The 24,493-nt window shown below is 39.5% G+C and overlaps 1 protein-coding gene across 1 annotated transcript in view; it reads right to left on the reverse strand.

The window, feature by feature from the left end:
* Positions 1-713: 713 nt before the first annotated feature.
* Positions 714-24,493, reverse strand: part of LOC146004719 (15-hydroxyprostaglandin dehydrogenase [NAD(+)]-like) — a 42,019-nt gene continuing 18,239 nt past the window's right edge. Inside the window, exons 3-7 of the mRNA XM_083143672.1 lie at positions 15,061-15,184; positions 5,536-5,642; positions 4,660-4,833; positions 2,278-2,426; positions 714-1,166 (exon numbers count right to left, since the gene is read on the reverse strand). Of these exons, the coding sequence (XP_082999798.1) occupies positions 1,031-1,166; positions 2,278-2,426; positions 4,660-4,833; positions 5,536-5,642; positions 15,061-15,184 (690 nt within the window). The 3' untranslated portion in view covers positions 714-1,030. The remainder of the gene's footprint in view (positions 1,167-2,277; positions 2,427-4,659; positions 4,834-5,535; positions 5,643-15,060; positions 15,185-24,493) is intronic.

Consider the following 24,493-nt stretch of genomic DNA (forward strand, 5'->3'; position numbering starts at 1 on the left):
TTTGTTTTAAATCCCTAATGCCTCTTTTAGGCTCTGTCCGAAAGGTACAAAGTACATACTTGAAGTATGGACTCGACGGAAGTCCACTTAGTACAGTTCGAAAGCGTCAAGTTCACAAGGAATCCATACCACAGGGCAGAGCATACGATGTTGGAGACTCGGTCACGTGACAAGTGGACTTGTTGTTCATTTGTTTGAAATTGCGGAGGTAGAAAGCCAGCAAGTTGTTTGTTACAGTTCTTCCAATGTGTGGAAATGTATGTATTAGAGCATTTACAAATGCTATGTGATTTCTGTGGTGAAAAACAAGTGTTTAAAACGTGGAAAACCAACGTGTCCTCGGTTATATCTACTGATCGTATTTGGCGCTGCAGTCGAAGTGCAGTTCGAAAGATCTTCACTTCCAGTCCACGACTTCAAGACCGCACTCCAAGACCATACTCGGAGGATGCTCGCTTCAAGTATGGTCTTGCACCTTTCGGACACGGCCTGAGTGTCTCCCGCCCGTCAGCTTGAATTCCATATACTTACAAGAACAGGCCTCAATCATGGCTGCTCGAAGCCACAATGCAACAGTTTGTGACGTAGGTGAAACACACTAAAACATAAGTCTTTGTCATGCTCATGATACTGGGAGTAAAAGAAAAGCATTGTCATGATAGGAATAAAATGGGAAACTTTGTCAGGTTTTTAATGAAACAAACATTTTTGCCATAAATTTACTTTATTTCTTAAGTTGCGTTTCCCAATTTGAAATGGACTACACTCTGTCTCAATTAGCTCTGGAGCAGGCGACAGAAAATAAGTCTCTGCGCAAGTAGTGACGCGAGAAGGCTCCACCAATGAACACGTGAGAGGGAACCGAATTGCGTGGAGAAGGGAAACGAGTGCAGTTACCAGAAGCGTGTACAGCTTCGCCCTGCCCACTCGATTTCCACCACTTCTCTGCCACTTTGCGTGTCCTTGCTCCAGAGATATTTGAGACAAGGTATATGTATATATGTTTGCTGAAGTCGAATGAATCAAGAGCTCATTGGTCTACGGTAGGAACCTTCAGGCGAGGCAGCTGAACCAGTCCTGCAGGCTTGCTGTTCTCCGACACCCAGACGGATCCATTTTCTCCCTCTCTGATGGCGTGGACGGTGGCCTTCGCCACAAACACAGGCCTGGAAATGGTTCAATTTACATTAATATGACCCCGAACCATAAACGAAGGCACATTCTGCACGAACTTGTTCAGAATAGCCCCGTCTATTTCGCTGCACTTTCTGCCACTAAACGCACGGCCATGAAAATAGGCGCCTGAGCAAAATTGCGCTGGTGCCACATATGGGAAAAGCAAAGCGAGAGCGGGGCAAAAGTCGCTGGTTCCCGCGCACTGCGTGGCAACGTCAACCGGGCTGCGTTGCCTACTTCAAGCGTCAAAGAAAAAGACCAACTCTACAGGTTGTGCTCCGACGTGGCAACAGCGCAAACTTCTGCCACACGCCTAATTTCATGGCCGTGCATTTAGTTGTAGTGCAGGTGTATTCCGGTGTCAGGCTACTGCAAGGGAATGACGTTCAATCAACTTGACGAATGGCGGCATTCAAGTTCAGAATATTCAACAAACGCCTGTCTGCTGCTTTAAACGTTCGTTTGATTAGTCAGCACGCACCACGTGATCATACACCACACATTATTCCGCTCCAGAACGTAGTGCAAACGGTGCAGACATCAAATCAACGAAGTAGACAAGTCGGTGTCGCACCGTGTAACCAACAAGTCGCGCCAGTGCAGAAAGTGAAAAAGTGCAGGGATTCAGACGGGGCTAATATGAATTCATAATGTTGCTTAGTGTACAGCCAAATGCAATTCTTTTTTATATTAAATTATTTTAATGTGTAATCAGATACTGTCCTCTGCTTAAAAACATTTAATTTCAATTTATGACCATCACCTTGTAAAAACAGACTGAATGAAAATGAGAAACGTTGTGGAAACGTTCCGTCGTAGACTGTATGCGAGTCTCACAGCTGTCTAACCATGGGAGATTCTTGTACATTACACCTTCGGTCGGACAAGGTTTACAACTAACATTGGTAATTACAATGTGCCCTATTCTGCACTTTATGGTAGTGTCAAGTTTTCAATCGCAATGGTGAAGATTCCCTCTTGTAGAAATTTGTTAAATAATACATGCAGATGGAACAAAGATGAGAAAATCATGAGAAAACAAAATGGCGTGCATTTTGACTGACCGTTCTCACAAATAAATGTGACTGTTGAACTACTTACTGTTGCATCGGTCCCAAAGCTTTTATCAAGGGCTCCAAGTCGTATTCAAACACTATCCGTTCTGAGAAGCTGTCTCTGATTGGTGTATCTGTGCCGCCTGGACAAATGGTAACGACCCTTACACCGGTTCGATCGTAGTGAAGTTTGGACTGGAAGTAAACAATTATTATGAAATTTTCAGAAGGCTTGGAGAAATGAAAACCTGGATGATCAATTAACATGGACGTTCGCAGGATTTTTTCCAGGGAGGGACAAGGAAGGTATTTTTTTTCCAGGGGGCACACAAGGCACATTTTCCCCAATAATAGTATTGTTCCCTCAAAAAACATTGCTTAAATTTGAATTTATCATATTCATACAATAATTAATACATATTGTTGTGGCTGAAATCAAATTATAAAAAAATATATAATTTTTGGTTGACTTTCATTTTCCAGGGTGGGGAGGCCACGGCCCCCATTTGCCCCCCTTCCGGACGCCCATGTCAATTATTGAACTGTACTTGGTTTGTAGCTAGTCTGGAAGCTTTTGTGGTTGGTTAACTAGATTTCAAAATCAAGTCCCTACTCACTCGACTAATATCTTCCGTTGTACACTTTAAGCTCGATACCCATTGAGAAGCGGAGAAATGCTTCAAGAGAACGCAACAGACGCGTTTCCGGTGTGAACTTTAAGATAACCTGCAGACTTCTGGAACGGAAATTCCCGCTTCGGTTCCGCGCGTTTCCCTGTATTGGGCGTTACACCATTTGATTTCAATAGAAGCAGACAACAGAAGTTCTGTTGCTCCGCGAATCAGTGGGCGTTAAGCTTCACTCAGTACCCAGCCACGTTTGTTACAACCTGTCCCGCTTCCCGCGCTTGCTGATCGCTGGCTTTTCTAGCAGAAACCAGGCGGCATTGCCGCTGTAGACCGCGTGAAATCAGTGCTGTGGAATGCCGAAGCCAGGCCGTGAATAAAATACGCGGAAATGCACAAATATACACAATTCCCCTTCCTGAATGTTCCTGCTAAGATGACTAAACATAGAAAGGACAGAAGCAAATATCCCCAGAATAAATTCCATCCTGGATACTTTAAAACGCACACTAATCAGCACCACGCTTACAAAACAAGCTTCTTCAACGAGACCCAAACAAAACACGTGAGTTAGACCGCAATGTGGCAACAGCGCCTCACTTCTGCCTTCCATTCGCTCCTCGCTGCCCAGTAGATGTATTTTTCCTCGTTTCTCATTGGCACCGAAACTGTCGCGCCATCGCTGGCGCGGGAAACGGGACAGGTTCTACCAAACGTGGTATAGTTGGTGCACAAACTGCCACGATGAAGCCTACAACCTTCTCACGTGACAGAAGCTCGGTGTTGATTGGTTGTCCCTAGCATTCAGTATAGTAGCGAATATAAACACTATATGCTTAAGATGTGCGTTAGGTATCCAATAAGTCGTCCCCCGTTTCGGAGTGGTTATCACATCGCGCTGCGACGCCAGGAGTCCCGGGTTCGAATCCCGGCATGGGCATGGATGTTTGTGAATGTCCATTCATCAATTTCATCCTATCATCACTCATCCCCATCTTAGCAAATTACCCAAAAGAGGCACAAACAGCGAAGTAAAATAAAGCAAATCAATCAATCAATCATAAAACTTAGTAAGGATACTTAATTCCAGGTTAAACCATGTTTGGTCAACCCGGTTACTTTTCCCGCGCTACCAATCACTCGATAGTTTAAGTGCCAATCAGAATCGAGGAAAAATGTATATTAGAGAGGGGAGAATGGGAACCAGAGAAGCAACATTCAACTGGAGTAATTAGTGTGCTGTCTACTTGTACAGTCACGAACACTTCTGGATTGTAAAGTGGAGTTTTCGCAAGCCAGAAGCGTCCGTGACTGTACATTTCCATGTAGCCTGTCTGTAACTTAGCCTCCCACCAACGTGGTGGTTAACAGTAGATGGAGACACCGTCGTGTGGTTTTCGCTGTAAGGGTCAACGTTTAGCAACAGTTTAGACCAAACGCGGTTTATTACAGTTACAAGTAATGCCTTTATACTCAATTGAAGAAATTCTATGTTCCTTCCGCGAAGCAAGTTCAAATTAACCATATATTTCTAGAATGTATATAAAAGTCTATGTATTCATTTCATTGGAGTGATTGGTTTGTTTTTATGCGGAATCTACAAGTGACATCTTGGCCTTATGAAACACAATTCAAGGAGCAGCAAGGGTTTGTTTAAAAAGGACTTAAGATTAATTACCGCTTTGCGCACATTTCAGCGGTTTCCATTCTACTGTAAACTATAGGTATAGCCAGAAGTAACTTATCTTGGTGTATATTTAGTCTTGAAGCGTGTTTCACAACAAAAAAATTTATAACTTTACCCCAAAAGATCTGCTAAGTCCTACAACAGCGTGCTTGGTGGCGCAGTAGATTGGAATCACAGGCGACGGGAGAATTCCAGCCACAGAAGCCATGTTGGCAACCACACCTCCTTTGCCTCCTTTGTCCTTGCCAAGGTATTTCAGAGCCAGCAATGTCCCCCGAATTGGGCCTTTCTGGAATACAACGAGATACATATTTAATATTTTCCAATTACATTTTTTTGATCACACACACATACATTGTTTCATAAAACTGTTCAAATTATCTCGTGTATGTGATTCTTGCCACGAATTTCTAAATTTGGGATCAAGTACCTGAATGTGAAATCTGTTTTTGGAAACAGTTTTTCAGTAAAGTCCTTAAGGGGGCACCAATTGGGGGCACCAATGACTGTGACGTCAGTCATTGAGAGAGACTATGATGAATGAAGAAGCTCATTTTCGGCTGTGGTACCATGTTTTTTTTAATATCTGAAGGAGAGATATATATATATACACACACACATACATACATACTATATACATATATGAGCGTGTATGTGTGTATTTATAAAAAATGTGCGGTGGCCCAGTCGGTAAGGCGTCTGACTGCTACGGCCCTGGTTCGATTCCAACGTGGATCATCAATATGCTCTGGGGTTAACCTAGCCTAAATAAATAAGGACCTGGAGTGCAACTCTGACCGGTAAAGGCAGCCAGAGTGCGGAACTGATCACATCACCTCTACAAATGGCCTATATAGTGTACCCGTTTAGCAAGGAGCTTATCCTCACTCCTATCTTACATAAGAACAACGACCCTTCCTCCTTAAGTATCTACTGAGGCAAGGCAGTGGTATAATTTTAGTGTACAAGACTAAAAAAAAGGAAATCTTACCACATTGACATCCACTTCGAATTCCCAGTTAGCGTCATCAAAGATTCCCGCATTGTTGACAACAATGTCAAGACCTCCGAAATGTTCTATTGTTCTCTTGAATATTTCTGAAAGGGTATAAAAAAACGCTCAATAAAAAATTAATCAAAATACATAATAGTGCTTCCAGTGCACTTAGTGATGTTGACAAACCCATTACAAACCTCCACAAGTTTACAAGTAAAATTCAATAACTTAAGTACAGGGTCCTTGCAAATTAGCTTCCTGATTACAAGATCTTATACAGGGTGGGAAATAACCTTTTGCTAGGGGTCTGCAGGAAAAAGTAACAACAATTAAGAAATGATGGTAATACCAAATGTTTACTACGAAAATTGTGGTTACAAAAACAAAATTTAAAGTTAGTTCACGACAAAGCACCTTGCTTCAAGGTAAATGCTAAAACCAAGACCTTCTTCGGCGAAGTGGCATTGACTTCTTCAGCAGTTCTGAATGGCCGGGTGCATCACCGGACCTGAATGCAGCGGAGCATTTTGGGGCTATTCTGAAGGACGCAGTTGAGTCCTTGATGATAGTGGAACGCGGACCGGACCGCTATTCCCGGCCAACACTCCTTGCACATCTGGAACAAGTCCTCCGTGACATGGAATGGAATACGGACTGTTTGCGAATCTTCTGAGCTCCTACCCTGATCGTCTTCGTGCTGTGAGAGAAGCAAACGGCGGACATACTAACTTTTAATTTTGTTTTTGTAACCACAATTGTCGTAGTAAACATTTGGTATTACCATAATTTCTTAATTGTTGTTACTTTTTACTGTGGACCCCTAGCAAAAGGTTATTTCCCACCCTGTATACAAGGGTATGCAAGAATTGTTGCAGTGTCTGTTCAAGTTTCACAGAATAAAATTCAGGAGTTCTCAATGACCTCTGGCTAGAGTGCTGCAGAAAGAGCATTTCGCTCGAGCGCCAAATAGTTCGTGCGGACGACGCTAGATAGCGTATGGAATTGAGAGCTTCTTCGCTCGAGCGAATAACGCTCGAGCAGGAAAAAATGATCGAAACAAGTTCGAAGCACAGTAGTACACGTATAACCGTAATTTGTCTGTGGTAGAGGGCTCTTAAATGTGGATCGTGAAGTGAAATGTGCAGGAAATTGAAACTTACGTGAACAGATTTATCATCTCCATGTTAAAATGTAGTTTAATCTGTACCAATACATTGATATATGAAAATGAAACATCTATATAGATGATTGTGGGCTGAAACTGCCAGGACGTATATTTTACACGTGTGTACGATTATTTTCACATTAAAATTATATTCCAATGTAGACGCTGAGAGACTCGAACCAAGCTCAATTTCAGCTCAGATCTTGGCTGGAATGTCTACGCAATTGCATCTGAAAGTCTGGTTTTCAGTTCTTCTATGGTCTGCGATAGAGTAACGTAGACGGTATCCTTAACAATTCACTGCATGAAAAATCATATGGTGTAAAGTCTGGGGACCTTGCTGGCAATGCGATTTGTCCATCACGGCAAATCCATCGTTGCGGCGATGAGAATTTCGCGCACCACAATCGCAAAACTACCACTCAGCGGCAAGAAAAGAAATGCTACACAAACTTGGAATATGGAGTTATGTTTGAGCTGTAACTCTATTCCTCGCTTGCAAAAATCTGAATCAGATATGTGCTAGTAGATTTTTGTAAGTATTACGTCACACGCCATGTGACCCAGGGAAGGGAAGTCTCGTGCGTTGGGTTCACCTCGCCCTATTCTACCTTGGATTGGTGGAATCGGTGTTTTCTGAAGTGATCGTATCTGTACTGGTAGTATTAATAATAAAATATTAATATTACTTTAAAGATTCATCTATTCATATTACATGCGTTATTTAATTGTTCTTCTTTTGAGCATATTTGTTTATTTTGTGATTAATACTATCGTTACTCAGATGGTTATTTCCGATTTAACCTATATCTACTAATCATGCCCTTCAGCGTTCATTTATATTTACAATTTCCTCCTTGAAAATTGCTAATTGATAGATACTTTCAATTTAAAAATAACACTTAAACAATTGAACCAACCTCAAAACAATAAAAGAACTACAATCTGATTCGGTACACGTGTTATTGGCCTCTATAAAGTATGTTTGTATTTATACTTAAAATTATTCGTGTTCGTCAGATTTATAATGATATGTTATGCAAGTTTTGTGATGTAATGATAGAATCACCACATGATCCATTTATATTATTAGATTTTATTTAAGTATGTTCAATGTTATTTTTCTAGTGATAGCTATACTTCCTTTTTATGCAGTTTCCAATGTAACCTGCTGTAGGGTTGGCCTACGTGACGGTGGAAGCCAGGTTGTAGAAGGCGGTTAGGTTTAAAATCTTGGCCTTTCAAACCAGAAAGGGGGGGGGGGGGGTTGAAAAAAAGAAGTTCCGTTTACTGCATTTTTTTTCGAATCGCCTATATAAAAGAACCGATTAAGTAAGGGGGGTTGGCATTTCTTACGAGTTTTTGGACAATAGGGATGGCCTTGGAAGGTTCTCTCGGTGCCGGTAGAATGTCTGGGCTAGTCATATGGCTAGCTGTCACGGATCAACCATTTGCTTACATAGATAAGTCCACGCATTTTTTTATTCGTTTGGTGACAAGTCAACGCTTAGTTTTCGGTGGACATTGTTATTATTCTTAGAGGAACGTTCTATCCGAGGGGATTAAGGGACGCGTTTAATTTCAAGTAGGGTAGGGTGGTACATTTTCGATATAGGTACTATTTCGATCATCCTTTCTAAAAAGTCGAATATTTTGCTTCCTGTTACTGGCAACGCTGATTTGAGTAATGACGGTTGTTGCGTGGGTTGTCAGGCGTGTTCTGCAGAAACATCGAGTAATTCTACGGAAAACCCGGAGAACCAGACGTAATTTTGTATGGTAAGGTGGGTACGTTGTAGATAGAATTGGTGCTCTGTATATAAGTGTGCCTGTCATTTTGTCATTTTGCGTGCCGCCATGTTTATGCTTGAACGTAGGACAGCGAAATTCAGGTCAAACGTGGACAAGCATGTGGTGGTTGTAGCATGTGACATGTGTAACAATGTGGTGAGAGATGAGGGAACTACAGAAATATTTGTTTCCATGCATGGTACACATGTTTCCAAGTGGTACATATTCGATCGGCGGAAATGGTACAATTTCGATCAGCAAGGTATACAGTTTGAGTTCCATTACCGTAACGCGTGCAACACATTACTTCGCAAAGTATGGAAGTGATGCTGGAAAGAGAATGAAAATATCTTCTACTCATTTAACAAGCAACAAAAACTTGTGCAAAACTGCAACCAATAGGTTTACTAAAGAGAGACTCTTCCCACCGACAGAGAGACAAAAGAGCAGAGATACTTCGTCAGCACTGAAAAATAACACTGATGTCTGTGCATTTTGTAATATAAGATATTCCAGTGTTGCCTCAGAATCTAAAGTAGACTGGATACGGTGTCAGAGCTGCAATCGTTGGTATTACGAGTTGTGTGTTGGCGCTAAAGGAAAGAAGCAATTTACCTCTGGCAAATGCCTGTAATGGCTGTAGAAACAACGGACTTCCTTTCATGATACTAACAACAAATCAAGGAACACACGTCAATACATCCTTGTGATTTTTTTCATGTTAAAAATAGACCTATCTATAAATATTATGTAAAGATCTTCCTCTATTTAATATCTTTCTGCTTTTGTATATTTTTAAACCTTAGTATGTTTAAAATAATATATCTACATAAAATATTGTAATGTAGCAAAAAATTAAAAACCTATCTCCCTAATATAATATCCGAGTAGTACTTACAAGATAGCCTAATATGAAGAGAACGTAAAAAATACTTTAGGCATAGCTATACATGCTTCTCCTATATTTTCAATTATGTAACGATGAGTAGTCAAACAGAATTATAAAACTAACAGAACATGCATTTTGTTTTTATTTTGCTCCTGTAGGCCTTCACCATAGAAGAATTTGCACGTGTATTAAGGATACTGTTTCTTCACTCAATGTTGATCCAAATTGTACCGCACGGTGATCAGATTTGTACCTACCTGATCAAATTTTATCCGATCAAATTTCATTCTGCTGTCTACAGTAGCAGAACTAAAAATGTCATGTTATGCCAGCGTCTTTAGTAAAATGTAAGCATTTCATTGTTACAAAAGCTGTAATTTTGCTGCCTATTTTTTCCAAGTTACATTGAATTTAATTTTTTGTGATCGAAAATGTATTACCTTACCCTACATGTCTATCCGTTGGTGAAAAGCCAAGTACTTTGTATTAGTTTAAATGTGTACATTCGACACTGTCAAGGGTCAGATTTTTATTTAATCTGTGGATTAAAGAGACTGTGACAGAATGCAAAAAGAATCAGCACAGTTTGTTTAATATAATTTCAAGAATAGCCCTTAGTCCGCCCCCGTAACACATATGTTACAAAAAAAGTATGTCCCTAGTAGCCGCTGTAACACATATGTTACAAACAGCTTTAGATACAATTATCGAGGGTTTGCCACACTTATATTTGTATATTGAGGTTGAAACACTGACAGTTCGTTCGGGAACATGTTTTGCAATCGTGTTTACGAAAATTCCAACTCTCCCCCCTTCCTTTCTCGGAATATGTCACGTGATTGGGCTTGGGCTCACGTGTTGGCTCTCGTTAGTTGACAGACACAATAAATGCTTGGTATTTACGATGCTGTTTTCCTCCAAGCTTCCAACGCTGTGATTTAGTACTGATAAGGCACACATTCTTCTTTGTGTTTAGACCTGGTGATCCAGCTGAAGTAGTGGCGGGGGGAGCAAGGAGAGAGGGGATTGGATGAGGTTTGGCGGTGTCAGCTTTCTGTCGCCTCTATGTTAGAAATGCAATGAAGCTTGACGATAGCCAGAGGCGCCAGAAGCGTGAGTCTATCCAGAAGTAGAGACAAAACAAACGATTGCCTCCTCTGTTAGGAGAGGCCTCACCATAAATAGTTCGTATCATATAACAGCTCATCGATTTCCCTAAGGCACAATCGTTTCCTTCCGGACATATTTCCACAAAGAGCCGAATCAACAGGGAAGAAATAGATTCACAGTAGCTACTAAAGATGCAAGTGCGAACGAAAAAAAGCAAAAGTTCGGGTTTTCTTCCCAAAGTAGCTGGAGAAGAGGGGGCAAACTCCACATTTTTATGATTTTTTCATTGAAATTCGGGGGATGCAGCTCCCGCCCGTAACCCCCCCGGTTGGGGCATCCAAATTTTACTTGCACTGATGTTCTACCTGCAAAACAAAAGTTATCCGAAGTAGATTGGTCCCATAGTGTCAGTTATATAACAATTTTATGAATAATATGCAAATTGGCTAAAATTCGCTAGAGTTTTACGTTTTGCCTTATTATTCAAATTGTATTGCACCCACGAACATGAATCAAGTTTCATTCTGTTGCGGAAGGTCCATTCTTTGAATAAAAAGCAAATGTAGCCCCCGCCCGTAAGCCCCCCGCGGTTGGGGCATCCAAGTTTTACTTGGTTACATGCGCTGATGTTCTACCTGCAAAACAAAAGTTATCCGAAGTAGATTAGTCCCATAGTGTCAGAGTTATAACAATTTTATGAATAATATGCAAATTCGCTGTTTTGAGGAAAAAAACAGAGTTTTACGTTTTGCCTTATTATTCAAATTGTATTGCACCCACAAACATGAATCAAGTTTTATTCTGTTGCGGAAGGTCCATTCTTTTTTTAAAAAAGCAAAAGTTTCGGTTTTCTCTCCAAAGTAGTTGGAGAAGAGGGGGCAAACTCCTCATTTTTAGGTTTTTTTCATTGAAATTCGGGGAATGCAGCCCCCGCCCGTAACCCCCCCGCGGTTGGGGCATCCAAATTTTACATTGTTGCATGCACCGATGTATTACCTGCAAAACAAAAGTTATCCGAAGTAGATTGGTCCTATAGTGCCAGAGTTATTGTTACGGGCTGCTAATTTAATAACTAACTAATTAACTCAACTAACTCAACTGAGCTGAGCTTAGCAACGCAACAACGAAGAATCTTTCGCCTCACCTGCTGGGCGAATTAAACATCACATGAATTATAATACGGTCAGGATAAGTGCCTAACAGTCGGAGTTACCGAGAACAAACCTAGGAGGATTTGATTTTAAATACCTGAAATGACGTTACATAATACTACGGTGTTTCTGAATATACACATATATTAAAGCACAGATAAATAGACATTACATCTTGCCCTCTTTCACTCGATCTCACATTCATTCTCTCATTCTATGGCATATCGCGACAATATGACAAATACAAAGGTTAGATTATTTACTACTTTGACCATACTCTTGCTATGTCTTGGCTACATTGCCTATTACAATTTATCGTTTAGGATTTTAAGCATAAAGTGAATAATTGTTCCTTGTGCGAACCCCTTCTATCTTTTCTGAAGGTATAAATATATTCAATGAACTATTGTTTGCTGTTAACATAAACTCTCATCTTTAACATTGATTACTTCCGCCGGAATACCGATGCCTAGGGATGCCATAGCACTGATTTAAGTTAAGCAATGATTTGATTCACGCAGATTCGCGGTAGATAGTCGTCATCTTTCTCACACACGCACATGGTTGGATCTTACCTTCGCTGCATTCCCTCTGACCTGGGTTGGGTGAAAGTGGTCCTACAGTTTTGGAAGGCCCCCACACTCCATCGTTGCACCTCGCGGTTATCCTGGTTGGCGAAAGTGGGTCGGTTGGCGGCTCCATCTGGCATCATCGGATCCTGGCTTCACTCGTTCACTGTCGACTCCATACGACAACTTGCGCAATAATAGGTCAGTTCTTCGCGGTCACTCGTAAGTACAGATACGTGACTTGGGCGATGAGACGAACATACGCGATGAGCCATTCGCGGTTTCACATGGATATCAAATATTATTAACTTTCACTACTTTGGACGTTGTTTCGGACGATTGACACAGGTGGACGTGTCTGGCGTTATTCTCACATAACCACACGTATGTGCACGGATGCGTAGACGGCGAGGGGGAGAAGGACCCCCTGGTTCTATTCTGCTCTACTCCATGGCTCTGAAACACTCACTCGAGGAAAAACAAATCCAGATCTCGCAGCTAGGTCGCGCGTAGCTCACACTCCGGTGGCGATTGTAGGCAAAACTGTGCAAAACTGTGCAAAACTGTCTCTCGCTATTCCAAATCATCCCTTTTATTCCAGATTTGAACGTAGTGACGCTGTACCCTCTATGATCAGGTGCTTGTTTATTGTTTCTGGTGCTTTGACCGTTGTCCTCCTATCCTGGTCAATGCTCACTCCGGTCCTTAACCTCTGGTATCAGCCCCTCGCGCAGAGATTAGGTTAAATCTTCCTCTATTGTATTCAGTCACGGAAAGCAAGGGCAACTCAGTAGGGTAGCGTCTCCCTTTCAATTCAACGATGAATCTTTAATAATTCATAACTCCCGTATTTCTGTTCTGATTAGGCTCAAATCTTGGAATCAGTACTTTGATGATGTGTTCTTCCGCTGGTTGAAATCTCATCCAATTCGGTCCATTGGTTTAGAAGTTGCATTTTTCTTGATATTCCCATAAGAATGCATGTAAATCCGAATTCGGGCGAAAACGGTGGTTGAGCAAGCTAAGACAGTTCGCTAGACACCTGTATTCGCGACGGATATTAATATTACCAATTGCAATTAATTCCTACTAACGGGCAATTAGATTAATTACTTGTCAATCAATATTTGACCGTTATATTATTACGATTTTTCTCCATTATGTATACGAATTCAAATTTCGCGCTCAAAGCCTCGGCGACACTGGGCTTACTTTCGTCAGACCGCGCGGCGTACTAAGGGATAGGGCATAATTAGTTGTTTTAAATTCAATCAAGTTTAGTCTCTTTTTGCACGGCAATTTTAATTAGAAACCAGAAGAAGAGGGAATTAAAGAAACATGTAATTTATGCTAGTGACAAGCTAGATATATTTTGAACTATTACTGCTGGTCTACGTCACCCTACGAACCTCTCTTATATAGAATATTACAGTGTTTCAATTAAAGAGGATCATGCCATTTTTTATGTGGGGTAATTTCTTATGTAATTCTTTGTATATATTAAATCAACGAAATAAATGGTATTTTTATATATTTTTAAACTGAACGTCTGAGCTATCATTCAAGATAAAAGAATTGAGGTTTTCCCTAATATTCCTGGTAAAGAATATGGTAGTTATTCAATGTATTTTAATTCGATTGAACAGCATTGTTGGTTTTTAAGTGTTATGCTAATAAATTGCCTGGGGAAGTAACGAAAACAAGTAACAGGTCGACCAAGGCAGATTACTCTTCCCTGAAAAGTAAATATAGCATACCAAAAGTATGGTTGTATTTATACTTAAAATTATTCATTTTCGTCAGATTTATATATATGTTATGTTTTGCAAGATTTGTTGTTTGGAAATTTCCTGTTGCTAAAATTTAAAATATTATATAATAACCAAACGGCCTCTAACTCTGTTAAAATATAATATAATATTAAGGTAGTTAAATTGTCAACCCTTAGCATATACATATAATTCTGGACGAGACCACATCTAAATTATATGTGATAATACTGAGAGTGTTAACAGAGTGGAGAATCTGTAAATAAATCATACTTTCACCCTTAATTATGCCAGTTGAAAACCAGGGAATTAATTTATAAAGACATTAGGAGAGCACGTCAGATAATAATCGTCAGTGTGCTGTTCTGGTCGAGTATGAATATACAGAAACGGTCGTAAAATGTTGTGTTCCAGAACCCTTTGTTGAAAATAAATAGTTGAGAGAGTGAACAAAGTGAGTTAATAAAATTTAGATAAATTTTAATTATTTTAAGTACAGTAAAACCTCGTTAATCCGAACTAATTGGCGGTTTAACGAAAGTCCGAATTAACTAAAATAACCTAAAATAACAGTAGAAAGTGCATTAAAACTCCGTTTATAGCAACAAAACACGTTTATTATGGTGTATTTAAAAGTCATAAATACACTATACAGTACAGTAAAATGTAAAACAATACTGTACATACATACGGGATACCCATTTTATGCGATTGTTGACTTCTAGCCACATTTAAAACCTTGCATTCTGCTTTTTTCTTTTCTTTTTTCTTGGCCTTTTGCCTGTCCGGATTAAGCAAAGTGCGGATTATCGGGGTTCGGATTAACGATGTTTTACTGTATTTCTAAAATCAAAAAAATTTAGTTAGTGTTTTGCTATTTCTTTTATTTTTTTATCTTCCGTTTGTAGTAATTCTTCATTGATGTGTCGTCAACGGTTTACTAAACCAATAACATTTCCATTGTCCACTATTGTTACCAAAACAAGGCACGAAGTTATAAAGAGTACTCTTGTAGCAAATTCGGTCAAAATTAAAACGGCAACTGTTCATAACTATTAATAATTGCAGTCCCTACCTTCAAACTCGTCGTCCTTTGTTATGTCGCATTTCATGAAGATCACGTGACTTTCACCGAATGTACCCTGTAATCTTTTCTCCTCTGATTCCCCTGCTGCAACGTTGACATCTGCAAGTGTCACCTGTGGATGTACAGAAATTAATTTTAAATTCGAACGTCATCATCCGTATTATATTTTTTTTTGTGTCGTTTTGCAATTCAAATGAATTGATTGTTCTGGTTTATTTTACTTCGCTTTTCTGCCACTTTTGGCTCATCGCGAAGATAATGATGAGCGATGAATTGAAACTGATGAAGGGACACACACAAAGAACACCAGGCTGGGATTCGAACCCGAGACGCCTAGCGTCGGAGCGGGCTAGGATAACCGCCCGCTCATGGAGGTCTGCTCAAATGAAATTAAGTAATAGACAGACGGACGTTGTCGGTATTTTTTGTTAAGGGTAGAGCCAAGCATTCGCATAAAAGAAATAATCAAATAATAATAATTTTCTTATTACCAAATTATTCTATCATATTCTTTGGAAGACTCAAAGAAAAACGTTGAGGATATTTTGGTTCTGAAACTTATATTGTGTGACGACACAAAAAAAAAAATCGTTTTTGGAATTTTGGAGATTAGTTACTCCTTAATTTAAGACCTTGAATGTGAAAACAATGTTCTGATTTGAATTTTATATTCAAAACTCAATTTTTTGAGGCAACATACATTTCCGTTTGGTTATTCTGCAAAAAACTAAATATCTCATGATTATCAATTTCCCTGATTTACTACAATTTCTTTTTAATCCACTACTAACTCACCTCTAACCAATATGGCGTCATGTCACATCGAGTACCCTAATCGACCAACCTGTATGTATCTACCTTGATTACGCGGAGATCTGGCAACATGGCCCTCGGTTGCCATGGCAAACGGTGCTGCCATCTGATATCAAAAAATTACCACGAAATTGCCTTTAGTACGGCCTTAAAGAAGCTGGGATGGGTTCCCCGTGTCCGGATCCCTCCTCAAATTTATCAAATTATCTAAAAATATTGAATAATGCATTGATGCATTTACTTTTCGAATGTCACTTAAGGTAACGACACCGAGACTCTTTATATAAAAACTTACAACACGCACAGGTTCCACTTCCGATATCCTTATCTACATTAATATCTGAACCTCGTACTGCAGTTATTTGGATGCTTTATAGTTTCCAATCTAAATAGCCATGACCCTCACGATAATTTAAATCCAAAAAATCTCGCAAAGTCGTTATATTATAAGAACAGAATGGGCAACAGCACTCAACAAGCCAGTAGTGAAAGATATTTATCAAGAGTTTGCAACATGTATAACAGTATAGTACCTGAACTCAGAAACGTTGGCTAGAAATCGCAAAAATACGCGGTGTGAGCCAAATACACGTGAAATACAACAACAGGAGGATAGTGATAAAGGAACGACTAGGTATAATAGTGAACCCAAATGAAATCAGTACATGTCATAGAATAGGTCTCAAGCTACCTGATAAAGCCCGTCCCCTAGTTGTATAATTTACAAATTGTCGTACGAGGGCTAATGTCTTCAATAACTAGAAAACGCTTTAAGGACTTAATATTACTATTAAGGCGAAGAGGAGCAGAACAATTAGACATACTAGCACATTCGACACCTCAGCAACACTTAAATTTTTATAAGTATAGCTATTATTGTATTATTATTATTTACGTTGTTTTTACTTAAAAGTATGCTTATCTTACCAATTTCGAAATTGCAATTAGTATTTGTAGTACATTGTTATTGCTATTACTAAAGGATATGTTCATATGGAATTCTTTATTTTGCTTTATTTCTATGCTTATTTATTTATTTATTATTTTTTAAGTTGCGCGGTGGTTCAAGTCTAGTGGGGAAAGCGTAACAATTTTTCACTTGTGATTTTGGCCTGTGTATGGGACCGGTGGCCACCCACCATAGTGAGAAAATCGGGGAGCTATGAATGAGTACCATAACCCGGCCATGAAAATCTACAACAACGACTAGAGTCGAAAAGCTTTATGAAAGCGGCTGACTTTGAACAAGCCTCGATGCGCAGTAGCGAAAGGAGGAGGTACAGACTGCCGTGGAAAACGCGCGTTGTATTTCTTTTGTTTTTCGAGCGGTAAGCGGTTCGGTTTTCGTTGTGACTGTTCATGTTTTTTCAGTGTGAACACAATAATTTGTTAACGTACGTGCAGTGGCGGATTACCAAATAGGCCCACTAGGCACGTGCCTAGGGGCGGCAACTCTTGGGGGCGGCAAATCTTTTTTCCAGAATATGAAGAATAATAAAAAGTGTCTTAAGTACACAGTGACAATTTAGACCTATGAAACCAATGTTTCAAATCAACGGTTTGCAACACTTACGCTTCATACGAAAGAAACCTTGATGAATCGGATTTATGTGTTATCAAGAAATGTTTCGTTGCTCTGCCTCCTTCAGGCGCCAATCAATTTGTTTTTAACCCGTGCTGTGGCTTTTATCGCTTACAATGACAATGCAAGCCGCCCAGCCTTTGTTGATTTGTTTCTGTAAATGCATACCCCTCGATCTTCCACTAAGCGTTTGTTAATGGCCAGGCAGGAAAGAAGACATTGTTTGAAACTCGCATCTGTAACAATGCCAGTCTTAAAAAAAATAAACACATAAACACTGCTGATAAGTGAGTGAGTGAGTGCAGCTTTCGCGTGGACCGCAACTATAGTGCGCGTCAAATCTCCTGCATATGTCGATAGCCAATAGCAGCGCACTGCAGCGGTGCCATGTCGAAATCTCACACGGAAAAGAGACAGCGTGGTTGAGCGAAACGGCTTGTCACGGAGAGCACGGAACATTAGATAATATAACATATAATAAACTTAATGGGAGAAAAGAACATACCTGATTATGCCAGAAGGACTGCATAATTGTTTCAATATTCTCAAGGTGGAAGTTGTACAGCCTTTGTAAGATATTTTGTCCCGTGAAGAGTACGTTATCTTTTTGGCAGTAGAAAATTCGCCACAATCGTAAATTTCAAAGACGGTTCTACGAACTACGTCTTTTTCAAAGTCATCTAAGTTTGTCGTTCTTTTTTGGTACGTTAATTTGCTTTCTAGGTGATTGAAACATTGGAGCAGGCCCCGATCCACATTATTTTGCCCCCGAACATATCCGAGAAACGGTAGCTTGATTCACACCACACGCTTGAGCTGTTAGAGCCTGGCACTTCTTAAAGTCGATTTTACTGCTCTCTTCTTCACTCGAACATTTTTTTTAAAAAAAAATTGTACACCTAAAAAATCACCTGTCGTGCCTGGCTTCGTACAACACTGCATTGTTCTCTCTTCTCTCGCTATCACTACCACTTGGTTTACTCAACGACATGCTGCACACACACACACACACACACACACACACACTAAAGACGTGGGAAAAACGAACAGTGACGGTATCCTCTTCGTCAATTTCTCCTTCTACCATCACTGGGAACGAACCTGCTCTGTTCCCTTCGCTAATCGGAAAGTTTCGGAATGCGACAGGAACGAAGGGAGAACAAAAACGATACAATGCAAATACGTTTATAATGACATTGCTTCTACAGAGGGAACGGTATAAGCTACAATCACGCTTGTTTTTCGTACATACTCGCAAAATCATTATCTTTCCATCTGTTGAACTACTGACACTTGAAATAATATATTTATATCCGAGCGCCAGGTACACGATTTAGTGGCGAGGTGAAACAGGTTCTGAACTAGGCAACGCCGCACGTCTGTGATTCGCTGGTGCTGTTCAGCAGTTCAAGGCCATATGCAGGAGATTTGACGCGCACTCTTGTCTTACTGTATTCTCTGGCTGGTGCATTCAGTTTGTTGCTACAGTAAGAATCACGAACCTTCCGACCCTCTGTAAACAACCGTCTCACTTCGAATAACGTATCACTCCGCGCCAGCTGTTCGGGAATGGTGCGGCCATCATATGCTGCTCACTCGCAACCTTTAATTTTACATAACATGGAAAAACGTATTCTTATTTTAACTGATAATGTACACATTGAAGTATAATAAATTTTCTACAAGTGATTAAATACGTGTTCTTGTTCAAGAATGAACATATTTTTCTACTCCAAAAGTCCCATTTATCTGACACTGGGTTAACTAGTGTTGCCCACGAGACGAGACTTTGGCCTGTCTCGTCTCGTGGAGTCTCCTGGAAATGCTGTCTCGTCTCGAAAATATTCGTTTGTCTTATGACACATGGTCAATCTCGTCTCGTCTCGAATTTTTAAAAGCCTGTCCCGTCTCGTCCCGTGGGCAACACTAGGGTTAACAGATCCCCCTTCCCCACTCCTCTCACAGTATGACAGCGCCAAAGTTATAAAAGAGAGTGAGAGATTCGTTTCAGTAGGGTGACCAGACATACTCTTTTTAAGAGTATTATACTCTTTTAGAGGTCCATATACTCTATACTCTTTTCAATTTGCAAAAATCCCCAAATATACTCTTTTCCATAAAAACAAAGGTAAATATGATATTGAACAACATATAAAATCAAAGTCACACACAGAATGTTCATCGGTTTCTGAGACACGTAAGTTGGATAGTTTCTTCAAGTGTATTGATGGATACAGTAAGTCAATATGGTTTGGAAACTAAGGTTGTTGGATTTGTAGCAGATAATACACCATTACATTTTGGTAGCATAAACAAGACAACATCAGGGACTAAAAAATGTGCACAGAGAGTTAGAGTGAAGATTAGAAAAAAAATATTTTGCCTATTGGTCGTGGGGCTTATATTCTACAGAATGCAATTTCTGTGCCTTGTGCAAAAATAATACCCATAGATGCTGAGAACTTGGTTTTCAAAATATACAATCATTTTAATATTTTTACTGTGAGAACAGAAAATTTGAAAAGATTCTGTGAATTTATTGAGTGCCATTATGAGAGTCTTTTATACCACTCAAAGATAAGATTCCTCTCTTTACTTTAATTATACGTCAGTACAAAGCGATAAAGGTCTATTTTTTGAGTGAGGAAAATGCCCCAATTGCTATAGTCAATTTATTTCAAGATGATACAAGTGAACTACGGCTACTTTTTCTGCATGTACAGCTACTCCTGTTTAATGATACTATTTTAAAAATTGAAAGGGGTAATATAACAGTAATTGAAGTTTCTGTTCTATATTTTCAACTTCTACAGAATAGAACAGAACTTTTTCCCATTCTCAGCAAAAAGTTTCCTTATGAAACTTGTAAAAGAAGAGAGTATGAAGGAGGAATATGCATACTCTGTTTCAAATAGGTTTTATTGTGAAGTGGTAAAATACTTAGAAACATGGTCACTTCGTTTTTTTGAAAATGTCAAGAAACTGAGGTACTCAAGACTCAAGAATTTCCTATGAACAATTTCAAGAGTCATTTTCATATATCCATCAACAAGCAAAACATAATTAAAATTCATTGGAATTTAATCATAATGATATTTTTGACACTTACTGTGCAATTTCAAAAGCCGTTCAAAAACATCTTGAAGATTGGCGGAAAGAAAAGAAACAATGATGGGTAAGTGGAGGTCAGTGTACAAAGATTTAGTACAGGCTGGGTCAAATTTAAAACTGATTGTGCCTTTTATAAAATTCTTGTTTACTCTACTCTGCCTGGTACAAATGTTGATTGTCAAAAACTCTTCTGTGTTATTAAAACTTATTGGCGAGTGGAAAAAAGTACACTCCTGGTGTAAACACTCGAACAAGTAATGAAAGTGAGGTAAATATGCGATATCGCCCGAACGTATTTCTTCAAATTTACAGGAGAAACTACTTACTGAAATCAGTTTCTGTAGCATTGTCGAAGTTCTTCTTTCGCGGAAACTGAAAACGTCACAATAGAATGCTGTAGAACAATAAATAATCACTTTTAATGTAAGGAACTTGCATTTTCTGTAAACATTATGCTGTTGTTTCCATTATGTACCTGCAGATGGCGTGAGCGTCGAAAGTCACACGGTCACGCCAGTGTTTCCAAACGTGTCTTTTTTTTACGAGAATTTTTCTCTTTTTTCTTTAACTATGCTTACCTAACCTAACCCAACCTAATCTAACCTTGCCGGAAATGGTCCATGGGGTTATCGTGAATGGTTTTTAGGGCTATCCGTCAATGGTTCGTGGGACTATCCGTCAATGGTTCGTGGGGCTATCCGTCAATGGTTCGTGGGGTATCCGTCAATGGTTCGTGGGGCTATCGTGAATAATTTTTGGGGCTATCCGTCAATGGTTTGTGGGGCTATCGTGAATGTTTTTTTGGGGGCTATCCGTCAATGGTTTGTGATGACATAATGGACACGAAAGTAGGTATTTTTCGGTGAAGAACGTTGAAACACTGCACACCCACTCCAAATCGACAAAACAAGCACGACGCGCGATGATCCATGACGATTGCACGCCATATTGTCTGTTACCCAAGTGGAACAAGTAAGACAAATAATGACTCGTAATATGAAAAGTTGACACTATTTTATGGAAAAAGACATAACTTCACCTTAACGAATCTTCCGCAATGCAGAATAGGTAAGTATCAATGCTAAAATTAACGAAATAAAGGAATGAGAGGCGTTCGGGCGATATCGCATAATTACCGAAAGGGAAATTCAATGTGGACATGACCACAACAAAGGATGATTTATACATACTCAAGAAAGCAAAATCATCCCAGAAGTATGAATGATGGTGCCCATTGGTGAGAAAGTATTTGTAATTAGCTAATTACATTAGACCCTTAAGTAATTTGAATCTGTAGAGTGTAGGCCTATTTTATAGAGGCTATAATAAAAGCAATAATAAACTTTCGTTTTCTTTATATGTTTTGTGCATGCGCACCTTCAACCTATAGACTATACACTTTTTGGTCAACAAATATCTGGTCACCCTAGTTTCAGTAAATTCAAGCCTTTATTGCCCAACATTGTTGACATGTAGAGTATTGTTTTCTCCTTTGTGCAACAAATATACCGCCAGTTTTAGCAGAAGCTAAACAAAGATAAGCCGGGGAATAAAAAGAGATTGTTTATCTTTCTCTCGGTTTCTCCTCTTGCACAAGAAGGCGATAATAAGCACATTATTTAGGCACGTCTCATGCAAGTAATGTATTTTCTTACCTTGATTCAGCAGTTCCTTTTTTAACTTGAGGCATTTTCGGCGCTAGACATCATCCTGTCACAGTACGGTCTGTCAAATTTGCTTCCCAAAAATGAACTCAACGTGGCACAAGAGGCGATTTAACGTCGACTGCAAAAATTGGGGAGATCGTCATCAATCATCACTATCAACATCTTCCCCACAGTGGACAGGACGGCTCTTTGATTGAAAGAATACGAAAACACCTCGCTTTGTATTGCGCTTATCTCAAAATCGGTGTATTTGTTTATACGAGCAACGTGTTTTTTTTTTTCGCGGGACTCACAATTTGACCGGTCGCTTTCCTTTCTTTCACCACACCGAAAACACACAGACGCAGACACACAATTACACTTGGACACCAACTTCACTGCTTGCTCATGATAGCACCGACACAATGTCACATAAACGTTAAGAACAACCTGCTTCTTGCCACTTTTCAAACGGCTGTACTTCCGAAAGACTACTCTGAAAACACGGGAGACCTTCCTGCACGCATGGAAGTCGCCATGTTCGAAACTGGCGCTATTTTCTTACTGTTCACGTGATCGATTGTAATTTATACAATAATAACGTATTATTATTATAAACAGAAACCTTTAATGAAAATATATTTTAAAATGTATGATCCAATGTAATTTACACGTTTTTCTTCCATTAGCGTACTTTAATAGAACGGACTACATGATGCGGAATAAATCCGTTATTAGGCTGTTGCCAACCTCAATACTTCTCACTAAGTCAAGTACAGAAACAGAAGTGGTATGTCGAATGTCGGCATATGATAGTGTGATTTCACATTGTCAGTGACGATCCACCTGGAAGGATGAGGGGGTGGGACGCAGGAGTCGATCTATAATTCAGAGGTGTTCACCATCCGGATGGTGGCATCCTCACACTTCGGAATACTTTTGCGGGTGAAGGAGGCAGGCCGTAGGGCGAGGGATGTTGATTTAAAATTAACACCTCTCAACAAGAGAGATGAAAAATGTGACAATATTTAAAAATTCACCCGCAAATATGCATTTTATATTATATGTAGCGTACAATAAAATGTGACTGCCTCAAAATATTTCTGTATTCTAGTCTTCTTTCCCCACTTTTATGCATCTCTAAGTTGCCGTTTTAGTTTCCCTTGGTGTCTTTGCTGCATAATCCAGCATTTTTGAACGGGATGAAAAGGACATACGAGTGTGTTTTTGGATAAAGTAACTTTAAGAGATGTTGAAGTACACTCTGGAGGATACTGGAAAGTGTGACATTGAGGTGTAGATCGACCACGTTGTGACACGCACATTTGTCATTAGTTACGAGACGATGAGGGATAGGTGATATTTGAATTCCAAATTAGTTAGCCTCCCCCCCTCGTTACGGAGTGGTTAGCACATCGGGCTACGACGCCAGGGGTCCCGGGTTCGAATCGTGGCCTGGGCATGAATGTTTGTGAATGTCCATTCATCGATTTCATCATATCATCATCATTCATCCCCATCTTCGCAAATTTGCCATAAGTGGCACAAGAGGGGAAGTAAAATAAAGCAAATGAATCAATCCCAATTAGTTATTTCCATTATTTTTATCTCATTAAAATTATTAATTTAGTCAATCAAATCATATGTATTAACTTACTTTCATTGTCTATAATAATAAATTATAACACTTTCAAACATCAAATAAATTTAATCAAGAAACCCCGGTTTCAAAACGTAATTTATCTCAATGTGTCACATTCTTCTAACAAGGTTTTTTTTAGTAAAAGATGAGAGAAAATTAATCCTTTGGTACGGAACCGTCTTACTCCTGGGGGATAAGATGTAAATTTTGTATTTGATTTTTTTAAATTTAGCGTTGCTTTTCTTCCACTTTTGGCTAATCCCGACGATGAGAATGATTGATCGTCAGATGAAATTGATGAAGGGACACTCACAAATAACACCCATGCCGGGATTCGAGCCAGGGAACTTCGGTGATGAGTCTGAAAGTCGGCCACCAGGCAAAATGTACATTTCTTTATTATTTTTTTACATACATTCAATAACTTTCAACAGGTCCTCAGTGATACACTGCTTATTCCGCATCTGTTGACAAATGGGATGTTTTTACACCTTGTAGGCTACGTGGATAATTTTTTTTCATAAGTTTGCAACACTGTTAGGATACACGTGCTTTTGTTTACAGAAGGTCTTAAGTTCTATGATTCTCACTTTAGTGCGTTTGCGATTTGGTGGTTTTTTTTTTATG

Source organism: Lepisma saccharinum, chromosome 22 (genome assembly GCF_977018435.1).
Source record: "Lepisma saccharinum chromosome 22, izLepSacc3.1, whole genome shotgun sequence".
In the NCBI taxonomy this organism is placed as follows: Eukaryota; Metazoa; Arthropoda; class Insecta; order Zygentoma; family Lepismatidae; genus Lepisma; species Lepisma saccharinum.